The sequence below is a fragment of the Chenopodium album genome, chromosome 13 (assembly GCF_948465745.1).
Source record: "Chenopodium album chromosome 13, dcCheAlbu1.1, whole genome shotgun sequence".
NCBI lineage: Eukaryota > Viridiplantae > Streptophyta > Magnoliopsida > Caryophyllales > Amaranthaceae > Chenopodium > Chenopodium album.
In genome coordinates, this window is record NC_137846.1 from 15103971 (window position 1) to 15122597 (window position 18627).

Genomic DNA, 18627 nt, shown 5'->3' on the forward strand with positions numbered 1-18627 from the left:
TGCCTTTATTCAATGCTGCACGTTGATTGATAATATCGATTGATAATGTGCTATGTCAAATATGGATGCCATATATAGGTGTTTGCAGTAAGTTTTTTCTCAATTATTGGAGATAATGTGCTCTGTCAAACATGGAAGAGGGATGTCATCAAAGGTAAATTAGAAATAAATTTCTGTTGTATTGACTTTGATCAATTTAGCAGTGTAGGAACTATGTACATAATCGATCAATTATAATGTTAACAGGGCAAAAATGGATTAGCAGATCTATGGGGGAAAGTACTACCAATTGAACTTTTTGTGGTAAGGATTTATAAGGAGCGTTGTATTGTATTGAAATATTGAATTTATCTTAATTATGTTGTTTTTGTGAAGGATGATCTTATTAGCCTAGGCGGTCAAGTTAAGAGAAAGGGTGAGGTAATCAAGAAGCAAGGGGAATTGTTTGGTAGGGTATGTGTCACTATATTGATGAGTATGTTTTATGCTATTTTGAAGATCAAATGCATTTGTATAAATGAGTGTGTTTGTTATAATTTTGTGTTCGCTCCCATTTGAATTGCAGCCTCCAAATATGAACTGCCGTATTGTGACCTTTTCTAGAATATGCCACACATTCGATGAGAGAAGAACTCATTGGGTTAATGAAATAGGGTTAGGTGGGTTATTGACTATTCCAACTAACATACACTTGCCTCGACAGTTAGGGTATTGGATAATGACTCGTATTGATCCTGTGAATAAGGTGCTTATTGCTCCGGATGGCAAACAATTTAGGCTAGCTGCTAACCAAGTGCATTGGGTATTAGGCATTCCTAATGGGGGCATAACTGTCCCGACTAGTAAATCGATGTCACCTATGTTGCATGATAAGGTTATTAGCATCCAGGAAAAATATGGTCAACCATCTAAGACTAGGTCAAAGAAGTTTGCCGGAAGGGTCTATACATCTATAGGCATACCTATGAATTCCAAGATTATGGAACGGGTGGAGGGAAAATGGGAGGCACGTGAGGAGGAGGAATTTAAGACATTATTCTTGTTGTTATCACTTGAAATGGTGTTATGTCCAACACAGTCTCCAAGGTTGGCCTGTGATTTGTTTCCTGCTATTACCTGTGCAATGAATGCTTCCTGTTACAATTGGTGTGAGTTGGTGTTGAATAAGTTGATGGAGAGTGTTTCCCATTTTGCACGGCGTTTTTACTCCACTAGTGTAGCCGGCGGATGTGGTGGTTGTACAATATTTGCTGCGGTTTATAATTAAAATTTCAAAACAAGCCAATTTATGTTTTGTTTTGTTCTGATGCAATTTTTATTGATATTTAATATTTGATGGTTGTGATAGGTATTTTATCTTGACAAGTTAAACCAGTTTCCTGTGCAATGGGGTGAATTTCCTAGATTTAAGGTGTGGAACATGAACAAGATTGGTGTTGCTATTAAGCGTGATCGGTTTGCAAGCGGAGGTGATTATGGAAAGTTAGGGGTTAGTGTACAATTTCAGTTAAAGGATTACTATGGTTGTGTTAACAATAATGAATTGTGATTATGTGTGTTAATTTTTATAGAGTTTAGATGTAGCATATGGCGAGAATCATCCCAAGGATGCTAGGGATAGTAATGGCCCTTCGTCTATGACTAAGGTATATTAATGATTGTTTGTGACCTAGTTTTTATATTGTTCCACCTTTATTCTGGTTATAATAATGGAGTTGTATATTGTTTATATCCATGTTAGGGTTTTGTTCATGAGTTTGTTCAACCTCTCGGCTATGACTATAACACGAGGCGGAGGCGTGGTGCTCCAAAGAACTCAATTCCAAATCAAGTAAAGTGGAATAAACGTTGTTGTCGATCGACCTCTAAAGCAGGCCTTGTGTCTTCAAATCTAAGCAATTCCAATACTCAATTGCCATGTGCTGAAGAACCTCACCTCTGTCATGTTATTTCTGCTCGTGATGTCGGTTCATTAAATTGGTAGGTAACCTTGCTAATTATTTTGTACATGTTTTTATTGTGTTGTTTGTTAGCTGATTTAGCTGATTTGGCTCTCCTCTGATCTCAATTGAAGGACCATATCTTCAGATTTGGTGTGTCTATTAACTCGACTTGTTACATAGGTAATGTTTAAGCAAACTCAATTGTCATAATTCTTATTTTTTTTACATGTCCACCGCACTTATGGTTTTGTAAACAGTTTCATAATGTACGAAGCAAACTCAATTGTCATAATTCTTATTTTTTTTACATGTCCACCGTACTTATGGTTTTGTAAACAGTTTCATAATGTACGAAGGATGGGATTACGCGACGGTTGTAATCTTGTGAGAATGGCTGCTAGTGCTCAGGTTTCACTACTAGAAATAGGCCTATTTCCGACGGACACCTAATTCCGTCAGAAACATAGGAAATTCCGACGGATTTTTATTCCATCGGACATTTACGTCGGAAATCCGTCGGAAATTTTCCGACGGAATATAAATCCGTCGGAATATATGGGCTTTCCAACGAAATTTTTCGTCGAAAATGTAATTTTCCGACGGAATTAAAATCCGTTGGAAATTTCCGACGATATTCCGTCGGAATATATTTTTTTAAAAAAAAATTTCAAACCCTAATATTCAGCCCCCCTTTTATATTTCACCCTCAGCCGTTTTTTTTCACTTCCCCCTTTTCATTCTCTCTCCTTTCTCCTTTTCCCTCCTCTTTCTCTCTCCTTCTCCCTCTGATGTTTCTTTCTCTTCTTTCCTCTCCTTCTCCCTCCTCTTTCTCTCTCCTTCTCCCTCATCTTTCTCCGTCATCTCACCAACGACTGCTGTCGTCTCACGCCGCTGCCACCCATATAAATCCCTTTGCCGCGCCAATTGTGCTACGTTTTTGATTTTATACGGTTTTTAAGGTTAAATTCGACAATCAGAACTCTAGATCTAGAGTTTTTATTGTCGAATTAAGCCTTATTAACCTAAATTTGGTGAAATTCGAAGCTAATTTCATAATTAAAGGTATGTTTTGATGTTTTTAATGTTCTTTCTTTTGTTTTAAAGTTTTTTTTTTTTAAAAAAAAAAATTTGGGTTCTGGTGGCTCGTTGGTGGTTTTAGAGTCAGTTTAAGGGTGGGTTGAGGGAGGTGGTGGTGGGTGCCACCAGGGCCAAGGGTTAGGGTTAGGGTGGGGTGGGTTAGGGTGGTAAGAGAAGGTTGGTTTGGTTACGGTTCGGTCGGGTCTAGGTTAGGGGTTTGGATGTTTTAGGTCGGGTCTGGGTTAGGGTTTGGGTTTGGGTTAGGGGTTTGGGTGTTTTAGGTCGGGTTTGGGTTAGGGTTTGGGTCTGGGTTAGGGTTGATTTTGTGGGTGGGTTAATTTAGTGGGTGGCGGTTAGGGTTGAATGGGTTAAGGTGTTGGTAGATCTGGGTTATTGAGTTAGGGTCGTGGTGGGTCTGGTTGGTGGGTTCGTTCGGGTTAGGTGGGTTAGGGTTGAATGGGTTAAGGTGGTGGTGGTGGCTTAGGATCTGGTTGGTTTAGATGGTGCGGTTCATGGTAGCGGCTTGTGGGGTGGCAGTAGGGGTTGGACGTGGTGGTGGGTGGTGGTATGGGGTGGGGTGGGGTGGGTTTTTTTTATTTTTTATTTTTTTTGGTAGATGTTTCCGACGGATTTGTTTTCCGTCGAAAATTTACGACGGACTTTCCCGGGCCGGAATATGTCTTCCGATGCATGATTTCCGTCGGAAAAGTGCTTCCGACGGAAAAGCCCTTTTTCCTACAAAGGGTTCTCCGACGATAGTTTTCGACGGAATTCCGTCGGAAACCCTATTTTCGATGGAAAACAGGGAGTTTACGAGGGACTTTTTCCGTCGGAAATCGGCACTTTTCTAGTAGTGTTTGTGGTTGTCCTTACCATTAATTTTTAGATGATATTCTATTTGTTTGAAGAGTACTTACTCATTCTGCTGTTTATGCAGACTGAAGTGTTGTTCTGTGGTGGTGCTAATGGATTGCAACTACTGCTACATAGCCTAAATACTTTTCTCCAATCTCCATATAGTCAGTTTCTGGCACTTGTTGCACAGGTTAGTTTGGGTTTGTTTTTGACATTTTCCTCAGAAAATTGGTTGATTTGGACTAATTTGATTGAAACTTATGGACCAGATGCATGATCGAGATGCTGGACGAAGTTGTACTTGGCTTGTTGCAAAATCAGGAACGCTAACAAAAAATGGAGAGCCTACTGAGTTATGTGTCTTGCGAGCTGACTATCCATCACCGTCCTTTCATGTTATAAAGAGCCTTGTAAGTTTGTTAATCGTGTCATGTTGTCACATAAAGGAGGATGATATTCGGATGCATTATGAATTAATCAACACTTTTGTTTTGTTTTCAAGGAGGAGCTTAAAAAGAATTTTATGCTGCTATTTATGATGAATGGTTCAAACATTTCCCATGTAAATTTATTGTACTAGCTAAATAAGGTCTTCCGTGTATTCGATAAATTGAAGGCATTTTTTATCTTGTTTTATAGAGTACAATGTTTATTTGTTGTTGGAATAACAATTACTGGGCTATGTGATGTAGTACCCATTCATTGATAACATGAGTTTGTATTTTTTTTTTCAGCCTTTGGTCTGGTGTTACATATTTGGGCTGGTGTTACATATTTGGGCTGGCCAAAATTATAGGTAATTTTGACCAAATTCATTCTTTCGTTTCAGTTTCAAATAAGCTCAATTTTGTCAAAGAAAATAAGAAAATAGATTTTGATAAAAAATCTTGACTAAATCTGAAATTATTGACAAATAATATTGATTGACTAAATCTGAAATAATTTACTCTGATTTTCGCGACTTTATTTGGCAAGAAAATATTTTTTTATAATAAAAATATGTACTTTAACATTTTTTGTTCTTGTCAAAGGAAACATTTGGACAAAAAATATTGACTTAATCTGAAAATATTGACAAAAAATATTGACCAAAAATGTACATCACTTATAGGAGGTTAATGATAAGTCTTGGTCATTTAGTCATTCATTTTTTGGTTGTAGTTAACAAGTTCCTATTTTGACCCTTCAAAATTACTATAAATCTTAATTTTTATATTCTAATTTTTTGATTTGTTAATTCCACTAATTATGCTATATTCCCATTCCCATTCCCATTATGCTCTACTAACTTTCATTCACCTAATACTATTATAGTAATGCATAACACACAATGGCAATTACATTGCCTTAATTCATACATTAAACAAAGTACTCGGAGTAACAGTCACATAAGTCTTAGTTAATACAAACCACCTACATACGAATTACATAAACTAAAAACGATAATAATAAAGACAAATCCTTAGGAGCAACACTTCTTTTGAAATACCACCTCCACCCATAGGAACAGATCTTAGGCATCTCCACCATCAGCAGCGGCAGCCGAAGAACCACTTCCCTCGCCAGCAGTGGCGGTTGAATAACCACCTGCCTCACCATTGGCTGGGCTAGCAGGCTGCATCGTTATAGATCACACAAAATAATTAATACTAGGCAAAATTTACATAACAAATTATAATACAATGGGAAAAAAAGGGAAAATTAGGAACGAATACTCACCATAAGAACACCTAGGACCTTCAAAGGGCAATTCCCCATTCCAGCAACAATAAACTCTCCCGAAGAAACCTTCCTTTCATTCCAAATTACAGCCACGCCACCACATATCCCAATACTCTCGTCAAGGGACTAGTCAACCTCGTTACCAAGAACCTTAACAACTTCTTCAAAGTTCTTCCTACCAACCCTAAGTTCGGTTATAATGAAAATGATTGGCTTGTGGACAACAACAACATTAAGAACATTCCACCTAAATGAAGGATGGGTAACACCACGTGCATTCCATACAACAATGGACGAGCCTAAGTCAAATGCTAGACTACCTTTTTTGAAGCTACAGTCAAGTGTAACATCCATGTACCTAAGAAAAGGGTCAACCTTAAACCTACTAGTACACGCAGTAATCACTTCTCGATAAAACTTATCCACATTTTCCCTTCAAGTAAATAAAATGTGAAAAAGGAAAGATCAGATTGAATGATTTTGAACATTGCAGGCTGTGGAGCTCATTGCCTTCTGCTGCTGCCTTTGGTTGACTTAAGGGAAAAATGCTCATAACGAAAACGACCATGGGGCATAACCCATTAACTGTGTAATCTTTGCTCCAAAAACTCAAAGTTTAATCGATGTACACATAGGGTCTGTTCTCATTGATTGAACTTAGCTGAACTGAACTAAACTCAGCTGAACTGAACTTAACTTAACTTATTAGAGCTGAGCTGAGCAGAACTGAACTGAATATTTTATAAGAGAAGGAAATTAGGAGCTGAACTGAACTTAACTGATTAGAGCTGAGCTGAACTGAAAATAATCGTATGAGAACAGGCCCATACTGTTTTAGAATTTTCTTGAAATTTATTAGTTACACTGTGGAGGAGATAAAGTTCGGGATGAGGTAGATTTTGGGGTTTATTATTATCACCATTAACACGCGACATTTCTCAGCAACATCCACAGAGAAAACATTATCATAAAGTTCATGATCCCCCCCTAAACGACCTAGGCAAGCCTCCTTAACACGGTACTCTCATCAAACCACCTTTAAATCTTTTCAGATGAAGAATACCTGGCCTGGAGGAAATAAAATCGGTGCATCTGTAAGCATTGCTTTATCAGCTTCAAAGACCGCTCTTTGATTTAACTCCTGGAAAGATAGTAAGACACCAAAATAGTGAATAAGCAACACCACGATCAAGATTAAACATACATGTAAAATGTAAAGTAGATAAAATAAAATAAAAGGATTAGGAAAAAAATACTAATTTTAAACAAGAATATATGAAGCAACAGAAATAACACACATAATGATAAAGATATCACTATATAAATAAATCTCAAACAGTCTCAGGATTGGGCTTATAAATCATGGCAGCAATCAATCACTATAGAGGTTCAGCTACAGCCTTATTTAGGGAGCCTATTGGCTTGGGCCATATAAACATCATCAAAGCAGTGGCATTATTTTATCATTATAGAGCATTAATTATCAATATGACATAAATTAGGGATGTATTGGCTTACTTGAAAAGTTACATACATCATCGTAAAACACACTGTGAGTGAAAGTAAAAAGGATAATTAATGTTCAGGGTCATCATAATCATCTCCTCCATGGCTCCACATATTATCATCAGTTGAAACTTGTGCTTCCTCTATCACATCAACTTTTTCAAACAATAAAAAATATGATTCACTTTTGAGAAGTGGAATTAATCCTTCAACCCATTGAGATAACATCAATTTATATGCATACGGGCGCAAAGCACCACATCAAACATTATGATCTATTTTGAAATATAGGAGGTATACAGTCAACCAATTCTGTAAATATCGATACAAAAAGGATCAGGCGCAAAATACCATCAAACCACTATATCTAGTCTGTTTTGTAAAAAGTGTGACAACCACAAAAATATATATTGCAAGACATATTTTAGTCTATGTCAATAAAAAGTTAAAAAGGAAACAAAATAATAACGCGGTCTCAAAATAATAATGATGTATACTTGCAACATGTCAACTTCGCCATTTGACGCATAGCAGAAAGTCCTAGAAAATCAGAATCACAGACCAATAGTTCATTAATGCTCAATAAAAGTGCAAAACCAAAAATTATACAGGGTTAATGGTAGATACACCGTACTATACTATACCTTCATATCATTAATAAAACCTTCAATTGATCAATATGGTGTATATACAATTAGATCAAATCCCAGACTCTGCAAAATTACATTATTATAAATGTCAAGGAACCAAAAAAAAAAAAAGGATATTATAAGGGGATATCAATTCACTAATTACATTCTCTATACTGTCTGTAGTGTTTTCTAGAAATGGTCTTGCATATCCCTCTGCTTAGGAGATACCTCACTACTTAGCCCAACTGACTATTTACTATTTTCTTTCAACTTATGATAGAGATGACATGTAATTTAGTATAGCAATTTTAAGTAAGAGTTTTTTGAGTTTAAATAAATTAAACATAACTCTCATCTACTTGCCCCCACTCCCACAAACACATTCCGTGGCTAGCCCCACCATACAGGCACACATTATCATGAAAATTCTACTGATACAACAAAAGAAGACCATTGTGGCTCATGACAAGGGGGGACATTACTGTAGACTGACCCAATTCCTAGCAAAGACAGTGACCCCAAATACCCTTTTTAATTTTTTTATGGGGAAATTTGGCATATCATAGTTTTAGTATAGATTATCTCAGTATTTGACATATATTCTTAGTTTTAGTGGAGATGGAATACCAGTAGTAAACAGAGAAAGAAGGTACGCTAATGAAGGAGAAGGAGAGAAAAGATTGTGTGGGGAGTGGTGTAAGTTTCATTCAGGAAATTTCCATCAATTTGATCGAAAAGAGTAGTAATATGTATCTCGGAGACTGAAATCACACAGTGAAGTATGGTCAAGGTATAGGGGCACCAATACAGTTCATATCTACAGAAAATATACAAGAGTACACGGGAAGGGTGAGATCATAGAAACAACAATTTTAACAAAAAACAATATATATATATATATATATATATATATATATATATATATATATATATATATATATATATATATATATATATATATATATATATATATATATATATATATATATATATACACACACACACACACATGTTAACCTGCATATTTGCATACCAAAATATTTTACTATTGAAGTAGAGATAAATCTCCAAATTAGAAAAGTACAGAAGACAGTGCTCTTTCACATATTTACCACTGGTTCCTAGTAATCTCCAACACATTCTAAATCAATACCAAAATAAGGGCGGGAAGGTACAAGGTAATTAAAAGTGGTGAAGGATAATATTCTACTTGAATACATTAGCCAAATACTGAATTGATAGAAACAACAATAATACAATAGATAACTTACATAACAGATTTTGGATGATACTCCATGACTGACCAGCAGAGACAAAACCTCTTATAGTATGTAAGTGCAGTAGCCTGAAATAGAGCATAGATGATTACAATGAAGAATTTCCACTCTGGTGACTTTGATTCACATCCACATAATATATGCAAACCTGGATTTTATGAGGAAATTTGAAGGCTCCACATACTTCTTGAATCTTGGTTTCATAATACACATGGAACATCTTTTCTTCTTCAACACTAAGTGGTTTCGCACGAGACTGCTTAACACCTTTGTTGAAAAACATAAAATGCAGTCACAAACATGAAAATTTACAAAACAAGTATTGATGAGACCCAAACTCATAGAAGCATAGCATTACCATTTGTATCCTTTTGGCTTCTAGGATGTGATAAAGACCCATCAGCATCAATAGCCAAATTTGTTGTACCATACTTCATGATGCATAAGATTAGTACATCAATTAGTGCTATATAAGATAAATACATAATGAAATCTAGTAAAAATGAGCAGGATCTCCATGAACTGCAGTTTATCCAGAGTTAGAAGACTTAGAACTTAGAAACAGCATACAACTTCAAACATAGATGAATGAAACGAGGCCGTGTAATGCTCTTAACAATTTAACATCAACCCAATACTCCTCGCATTGACCAATGATTTTTAACGAACTACTATCTCCGTCTAAATTAAGTTGTCACATCCACATCTACACCTAGAATATAAAAACCCTAACCCAATGGTAAGTACGTCATTCTTACTAATTTCTGCCATGTTTTTTGCAAAAAAAACCCCAAGAAAACGAGTAATGAAAATCACTAAAACTTGTTAAATTGTTTCCTCGCATCTCTGTCTGTAATTTTGCATAGACTATTTTATAAGCTAATAGTTAATGCAACTTTCTTCTCTGAAAATATGAACAGTCAATACTAAGTCCAACTTAGGAAAATCTAGGCCACTGAATGTGGTAGTCTTTAATTTGTGACTTTCATCAATCAAATTTTATTTCTCCTTCGTCTTTGCCTTCCCTCATTCTTCTCTACCATCTTTCTCCCCTACTTCTATCGATACAACTCATGCAATATTGCACGGGTCATAAGACTAATTACTAGTTCAAATCACTGCACACTATCAACACGACTATTAATTCTAGACGGCGAAAGTGTCAAATACAAGTACAATCATGGCAATTCACTATAGTTTGGCACTACATCAATTTGATACAACAATCAATGTCCATTAAAATCAATAATCATCAATATTGCACGGGGAACGCCGAAGTTTTTGTTTTTTTTTTGAAAGAAGTCTTAAATGTCACTAAATTTCATTAATTAAATCCATACGACATTTATAATTGACAAATAACGATAATGAAAACGAATTGAACAAAATCAAACAAGAATTAATTGGGGAAGGGCTAAGAATCCAAATACATAAATATAACAATTCGGCACATTCTCGATTCGTTGTTTCATACAACTTTTTGAGTGGATTCATTGTCTCATAAATAAGGGCATTTCTTGATATGCAAAGTGAAATTATTAATGTTTTTTTTTTCTCAATTTTGTCTTCAAGTTGGATATTAATTTGATTAATTTTCTTGGCTTAAAAATAAAGTACATTTTTGTACAAGTAAGGCTGTTTTTTTTATGGGAGATGGTCGGATTTTAACATTGGGTCCTCGAATTTTTGGTCAAGGTCCCAATTCATAAACCAAAACCACTTAAAAGGTCATTTTTCACAACTTTTGACTTAAAAAAACCTTTTTCACAAATGTGACCACTTAAAAGATTTCTAAAAATAATACTCCGTAATTGTAGACACCCAAATGTGTCTCCCCAAAACCAAACCCAGTGATGAATACCTTTTGCGTCGAATGATAGTCGAACGAGGTGAAAGTGTGAAAGGTCAGGTGTTGCGGTTAGTTTTAAAAACTCTTTCTTTCTGTTTTCGAAAAATAACTCTATTTTATGAAAACAGCCAAACCAGTTTAGTTTGCTCCACAACAAGGGTCCAATAAGAGTGTAGTTGGATGGGGTTTGCAAAGAGCTTTCCAACTATATATTATAAGCCCAATTCCAATGAATGATGAGGAAGTTATGACCAAAATACTAAACTGGGCCCGGTTTGATCTTTACATGCGGCCCGATGATCTAGGGGAGGGCCCAATGTTAATTATTATTCCTAAAGTTATTAGAATTAATTATAGTCTTCTAGAATTCTCTAGAAGGTTCTTTTAAATCCTAATAAAATTAGAATTAATAATTATATTTTGATAAGTTTTACTTGGAATAAAATATTATTTTATGAAAAATACGATTTCGGTTTTCATACGGACTTTACAAGTCAATTTTGATTGATAAGTAGACCCCGTGTTTGAAAGCGCGTAGGAATCCAAGCTGTTGCCAAACAACAGGCCTGTCGCTACGCGACAGATCTTGTCGCCAAGCGACAGATCTTGTCGCTAGGTGACAAGGTCGGTTTTGCGGCGACAGAGTGGAGTTTTATTCCTTATTGAATTCTACCTATTTCCGGACTGTTTTCTTATAAATAGGGTCCTGAACCTCCGTTTTCAATCATCTACAATCATCAATTAATCATCAATCATCTACAACAATCATCTTTCTCTCTCTAAAGCTAGAAGCTTTCCTTCTCTCTATTCTTTTTCTAAACCTTCCCTCTTACACAATTCCTCATACATTAGCACTAGACACACCTAGTCAAGTTCAAAGTTGCCTTCGCTCTAAACGTGAAAGGTTATAATTTCTGAGGGTTTGGTTGTTTTGATTTATATTTTCCTTGAAGTTAATAACGCGTGTATTTTGTTATTAGAAAGAGGTACGAGGTATCAAAGTATGTAATCTTATTGCTCTATTCTTGTGGAAAGCATGTTTAAATTTGTTTAATTCCTAGTATCATGTTAGGATGTCTTTATTGCTTTCTAGTATCATGTTTTCCTATGCTTTCTAATATCATATCAATATCATGTTAGTATCATGTTAGGGCTAAAGCTTTGATCTTTATTGTTTAGTGACATGCTAGGGTTTGTTATTAATCTTGTTAGTATCATGCCTAGGATCTTGCTATTAATATTATGCTTTAACATGATTATGATAATTATGATTGTTATTATGATTATGATTATAATTATGATGATTGTTATTATGTTGCTTGATGATTATTATTGTTATTGCTTGATCACGCCTTTTATGCATGCCTAAAGGGAATTTGTACTTGTAATCACGCTTAATAAGATAATTAATAATCTTGTTTAGGCTAATATGATTATAATTCAAGTGATCACCAATAATAGTTTTATTTGTGCATTAAATTCAACCAACATAGATAAACAGGTTTAAGGTTAATCTGTTGATTGCATGTTAGTCAGAAAGCGCACATGAATACGAGAAGAATGAAGTAGAGGCCTATTATTAGGGCAGGTTCAATCTCTTTTAGGTTGGATTTGTACCTTCATCCCCGAACCCTATTTGGTTCAAGACCTTTTGGAGTTGGCGATCTCATGGATCGTTAAGGGGTGTAATCTTCACCTTGTGAACGGTTTACAAGTTCCTAAAACTTGTTGGTGATTCTTTTGCTCTAGCTTCCTTCCCTTTGGACGCCACCATGCTTAAGTGTATGATCACAGTGGGGTTCAAGTTTGGGGTAAGGCTTGAAATATTCCCTACAGTAATAATTTACCTTCCCAGTTATTTTTATTTTATTTATTTTAATTTTTTTGATAAATTGATCCGCTTACATCTTTTAAATTCTTAAAGTATGCTACTAAAAAGAAAACAAAAGAAGTACTTAATTTCCTCTCAAATCAATTTAAGCCAAGTCCATTTCGGATCATCCAACTATGGGTATGGTCTAAGTTCTATTTGAGTATATCTTGCCAAGTTTACCAACAACATCCTTTGTTTCACAACAATAGCATTGTACGGACTTTCTACCCCATTCTCATATTAACTTTGTATCAATGATTTAGTTGTTATTGGATTAGGAATATATGAGGCATAATTCAATTTTTTTTATTTAAATAAAATTAAAGGTAAAGTATGTAATTCTTCAAAAAAAAAAATAATAAATAAATAAATAATAAAACGATAAAGTATGTAAGGTTATAAAAACGATGCATGGTTAAAATAATGCAATTGGAAGTACATATGGTTATGGGACATGCCAAGCGGTAGACCTGGCAAATGGTTCATTCGGGTCGGGTCATTTCGGGTCAGCTAACATTTGGGTCGGGTCGATTCGGGTTTCGAGTCAAGTTCGGGTCAGGTATCGGGTCAAGTTCGGGTCGGGTCAATTTCGGGTCGGGTTAGTTTCGGGTCAAGTATCTTCGGGTTGTTTCATTTGTAAATCAAGCTCAAATCAATAATTTTATACGGAGTTTATAGTTTGTTTATTGTTATAATAAAAACTATCAATTCAATTTATGAGCTTAACTACAATTGAAGATGAACAATTTGAGTTATTTTTGGTACAAGACATTTTAAGTTCAATTATAAGGTAATTTTAGTTCGGGACATTTCGGGTATCGGTTGTGTTCAGGTCAATTCGGGTATCGGGTCTATCCGGGTAAAACACTTCGGGTCAATTTCAGGCCGGGTCAACTTCGAGTCATTTTCGGGTCAGGATTGGGTCAACTCCATTTTTGGATCGGGTATGGGTCAGGTTGGGTCAATTTCGGGTTTCGGGTCATTTTCGGGTCAATGTTTTTGGGTTAATTTCGGGTCATGGGTTGGGTCATTCGGGTCGGGTCATCGAGTCTGGGTCAGGATTGCCAGGTCTACCAAGCGGGCAAGCCAATCCTTGTGCCAACTCTAGCTAGGGCCGATCCTCAAATTATGTGTCAAGCTTTGCCTTGTCACGCTTCTCCAAAGTAAAGGTGGCCCCACCCCGGCACGAACAATAACATGGTGTGCTATGCTTTTTTTGTGCAAGCCATGTTGTGCAAGCCATTTTAAACTTCGTAATACAATTGAGGTTGGGCCTGGCATCGCATATGTAAGGTTGTAAGAATGCTACAAAATCGGCCCAGGCAAGTAAAGTTGGAATTACTTGGCCGAGTAAAGTTTTTTTTTTTTTTTTTTTTTTTTTTTTTTTTTTTTGACAGTAAGAACTAAGAAAGGAAAAACAAACAACTTAAAAAGACCAAAAAAGAAACTCCCGAACACGAGCCTTCCCACCAACCAATGCGCTGGAGATACCCATTGCCTTGGAACTTTCTGAATCTTGCAGGCCTCAACAGTAGCCAAAAGAGCCCGAATATCCTGAATTAACCAGCAGAGAGAAATGTCGTCACATTGTTTCTGGGCCAACGTCATACAAAGAGGTTCGCAATCAGAGAAAATGAGGATTCTACGAAAACCCCTTGCGCATACATGTCTTAACCCCCAGTAACAAGCCTGTAACTCAGAATGGAGAGCTGAAGAGGAGAAAGAAGCACGGGCACCCCCTCCTCGCACTACAAGCGAATCACAATCTCGAAAAATCCAACCCGCACCAGCCGAATTGTCCAAGGACGACCAAGCCCCATCAAAAATCAAACAGATATCAAATTCTGAAGCAATCTCCCCACAAAGAGTGGCCACATACCTGAACTAGGTATCCTAGGCCGAAGATCCCCCGAGAAAGGACGGTTGTGGAAATCCTGAGCTTGTTGACCCCGCATAAACCACTGAGAAGCAAGAAGCAGAACATCATCCGGCGAGACTGCCTGATGCCGAAACCTGATATTATTACGCGAAAGCCAAATAGCCCATAAAAGAGCGAAAAAACGCATCAAGTTTTCCCAGTCCTTAGCAACCCTCAACAGTGAAATCATCGAGGAAAACCAATGAGGAAAAGGAAGGCGAAGAAGACCCCGACTATTAAACAGAAAAGAACTACCGACCCATAAAGAGACAACAAAGTTACAATCTCTAAACAAATGGTCCACCGTATCCAGCTCCCTATGGCAAAAGCAGCAAACATGATCAACAGACAGGCCACGAACAACTAGAGCTGCCGCCACCGGAAGATCAGACTGAATTATTTTCCAGCCAAAGATCTTCCATTTAGGAAGGAGAGGAAGCCCCCAGAATTTCGCCCACCAGGAAGAGGGAATAGATCCCCCATAAGAGTGCCTAGAAGTCTGCATGAGCAAGAGGGCATAAGCAGACTTCGTAGAAAAGGAGCCGTCTTTAGTAAATTTCCAATACACAAAGTCATCCATGAGCTTTAATGGACGATCTAAACTTAAAATCCGATTAGCCGTTGGGCTGTCGAAAAACCGATGGACCTTCGAGGGGTCCCACGCGTTAGAACGCGGATCAATGATATCAGACACATGAGTCGGAAGTTCCGACTGGGATAAACCAGACTTAAACAAAATCGGACCACCAAGAGCCCAGTCATCAGCTGTAATACTAACACTCCTACCACCACCTACCTTCCACCGGACACCCGAAACTACTGCAGACATCGCCATCTGTAAACCCCGACACCCCCAAGAGGGCCGAGACACTCGAGCGCCCGAAACAGAAGCAAGAGAAGGGTACTTAGAAAACATGAGGCGAGAAACCATCAACTGAGGATTATGTATCATCCGCCATCCAGTTCCAGCAAGGAGGGCTGAGTTAAAACAGGCAACATTGCGTAAACCTAGACCGCCCAAGCCTTTTGGCAAATGCAAAAGAGAAGCTGAGCGCAAGGCCAAGCCCTTAGTAGAGCCAGAAGATCTCCACCAGAAACTAGCTAACATACTGTCAATCTGGGAAGCAACAGAAGACGGAATCTTGAAGACCGATAAAATGTGATTAAAGGAAGCCACCAACACCGAGTTTATAATGACCAGTTTAGCAGCAGCTGACAATTGTAGGGAAGCAAAAGCGGACAGACGATTAGCAAGCTTATCAATCAAGAACCTGAACTCCGAGACCTTACTTCGCCCTATATCAACCGGCAAGCCAAGATAAGTCCCAAGTGAATCCTTTGATTGAAGTCGAAGACTGCGGGACAAGAAATCCCGAAAGTCAGGGGGAGTATTCGGGCTGAACTTGACAAAGGATTTCTGAAGATTAATCATCTGGTCTAAAGCTGAACAAAAATCAGAAAGGATAGCCAGTACATTATCACAAGCCTGCGGCGAAACCTGGAAAAACAACAGCGAGTCATCTGCAAAAAAGAGGTGGGAAACCGAAGGGCCACCTCTAGAAACACGGAGACCAGAAAACAATGACTGTTGTTCTGCCCGACGAAGAGATGCTGATAGCACTTCCACTTCCATACACAGAACAAACAGATATGGCGACAGTGGATCTCCTTGCCGAAGACCACACTGTGGACGAAAGGAAGGCGTAAGACTCCCATTCACCAGAACCTGATAAGAAACGGTTGTAACACATTGCTCAATAATATGAACCCAATACGGGGGAAAACCAAAGGCCCGTAAAACCTGACTCATGAAGTCCCACCGCACTCTGTCATACGCCTTATTCATGTCTAACTTTAGGGCCACATAAAACTGCTTCCGAGCCTTTGAATTATTCGTAAAGGTGAGCAGCTCATGAGCTACCAGAGCGTTATCAGAGATAAGGCGGCCTGGAACAAAAGCGTTTTGAAATCCAGAAACAAGAGAAGAGAGGACCACCCGCAGCCGTCCCGTGATACATTTGGAAATACATTTATACAAAACATTGCATAACCCAATCGGCCGAAACTGAGACACCAACTCCGGTTGAGAAATCTTAGGAAGAAGAACCAAGAAAGTTCTATTCCAATCCTTTAACATATAACCATGAGCAAAAAAGTACTGCACCGCCGAGATCACAAAATGTCCTGTATCCTCCCAGTGTGTCTTGAAAAAAGCCGAGGTAAAACCATCCGGCCCAGGGGATTTATCATTTGCGATGTGAAACAGTGCTGATTTAATTTCAGAAGCCGAGAAAGGAGCCATTAACAAATTCTTTTGAGACAAAGATAATATCGGAAGGTCAAGATTTTCCCACTGTAAAGGAAGACCGTTCCCAGATTGAGACACAGGAGTATACAGATCTGCATAAAAAGTCTGAATAAGAGCACGAAGACCATCTGAATCAGATACCTAATGTCCAGCATCATCCTTCAGGCTAACTATCAAATTTCGGCAACGTCTAGCCTGTACAACAGAGAACAGTAGGCGGGAGTGAGATTCTCCAACTGCATCCCATTTAACCTTAGCCCGTTGTTTCCAGTAAAGAAAAGCTGTTGTGGCTTCCGCAACCCGTTCTTCCCTTGTATTAAGGAAAAGGACTCGCACCACCTGGGATTGCAATTAAGTAGAACAAGATGATAATTCAGAACTTAAGGCCTTCCAGTTGATACCCCAAGATTTCCTGTGTTCAAGGCACCAGTCTTTTAGTTTCCCGCGAATAATACCAAGTCTACGGGATAAGGAAAACAACGGAGAGCCCGCAAATTGTAGAAGACATCCTTCTTTAACAATCCCTGAAACATCCTGAGCAGATAAAGACCAATTCTCAATCCTATAAGGTCTTCGAATTGTATCTCGACATACCGAGTCCGAGAAAATAATAGCAGCATGATCTGAAAATAAAATGGGTTGATGATGCACTCGTGAATCCGGAAAATCAACAAACCAATCATGAGATGCATATGCCTTGTCCAGGCGTTCAAAAGTGGGGTCCACTTCTATCCTATTATTTGTCCAAGTGTAAGCAGGACCTGAAAAAGGAACATCCACTAATCCCAAACCCAAACGCCACTGAATAAAATCCAATCTACCCGGTATAAACGAAGACCCACCTAGTTTGTCTGAGAGATACTCAACTTGGTTAAAATCACCAATCAACAAAATATTCGGAAAGGTTTGGACAAAAGTAGTTATAGACGCCCACACCCCCATTCTATCAACTATATGAGGCGCACCATACACAAATATCACATATTTTATTGCTTCACCAACTGATATCTTACAAACTACAAAGTTTGGGGATATAAACAACGGGACTACACTAAAAGGAGCTAGCCAAAAGATAAACAAACCACCACTTAAGCCCATAGCATTCACACTACAACAACCCGAAAAAGGAATAGAAGCTAAACTATGAACAACATTATCTACAGAAACCATTGTTTCCATCAAAAACACAACATCCAAGTTTTGAGAGCGGACTAAAGAGCTAAGATACGGAACTTTAGGGGAGTCTTCTTGTCCAAGACCCCTACAGTTCCAAGCTGCAATCCTCATCTCGACCGTGGTGGCTCTAAGGGTGCCACCAAACCCGCAACAGAAATAGTCGAAGTAGAGACCGAACCTTCCTGACCCTTCCTCTTCTTGAAGGGTAAAAGGCATTGCAGACAACCAGACGAACCAGAACTAATAGTGGTAGAGAAAGTTTTACAAGTAACAACCACTCCTCTCAATCTCTTCCTCTTCTTTGAAGGAGTAAAGCAAGAGAAACACCTAGTTGAATTAATTGCAGGAGGCGCTGTCGTATCAGAAACTGATGCTCGACGGTTATAAGGGAATATTTCCTTAGCCCAATTCCAACCTATATCTTTATTACAAGCCATCTTGAGAAAAGGAGGTTTTGGTCGCTTAAGAGGATGAAATCGTTTATGTAACCT

At 37.8% G+C, this 18627-nt stretch overlaps 1 protein-coding gene across 1 annotated transcript; it reads right to left on the reverse strand.

Moving 5' to 3' along the window:
- Positions 1–9350: 9350 nt before the first annotated feature.
- Positions 9351–18247, reverse strand: LOC145575279 (uncharacterized). Its single transcript, XM_081633167.1, has 7 exons — positions 17637–18247; positions 17416–17494; positions 17156–17299; positions 14614–17101; positions 14400–14482; positions 14226–14288; positions 9351–9443 (listed from the first exon to the last, which is right to left on the reverse strand). The coding sequence occupies exons 1-7, from the start codon at positions 18245–18247 to the stop codon at positions 9351–9353; spliced, it is 3561 nt and encodes a 1186-aa protein (XP_081489293.1).
- Positions 18248–18627: the final 380 nt, after the last annotated feature.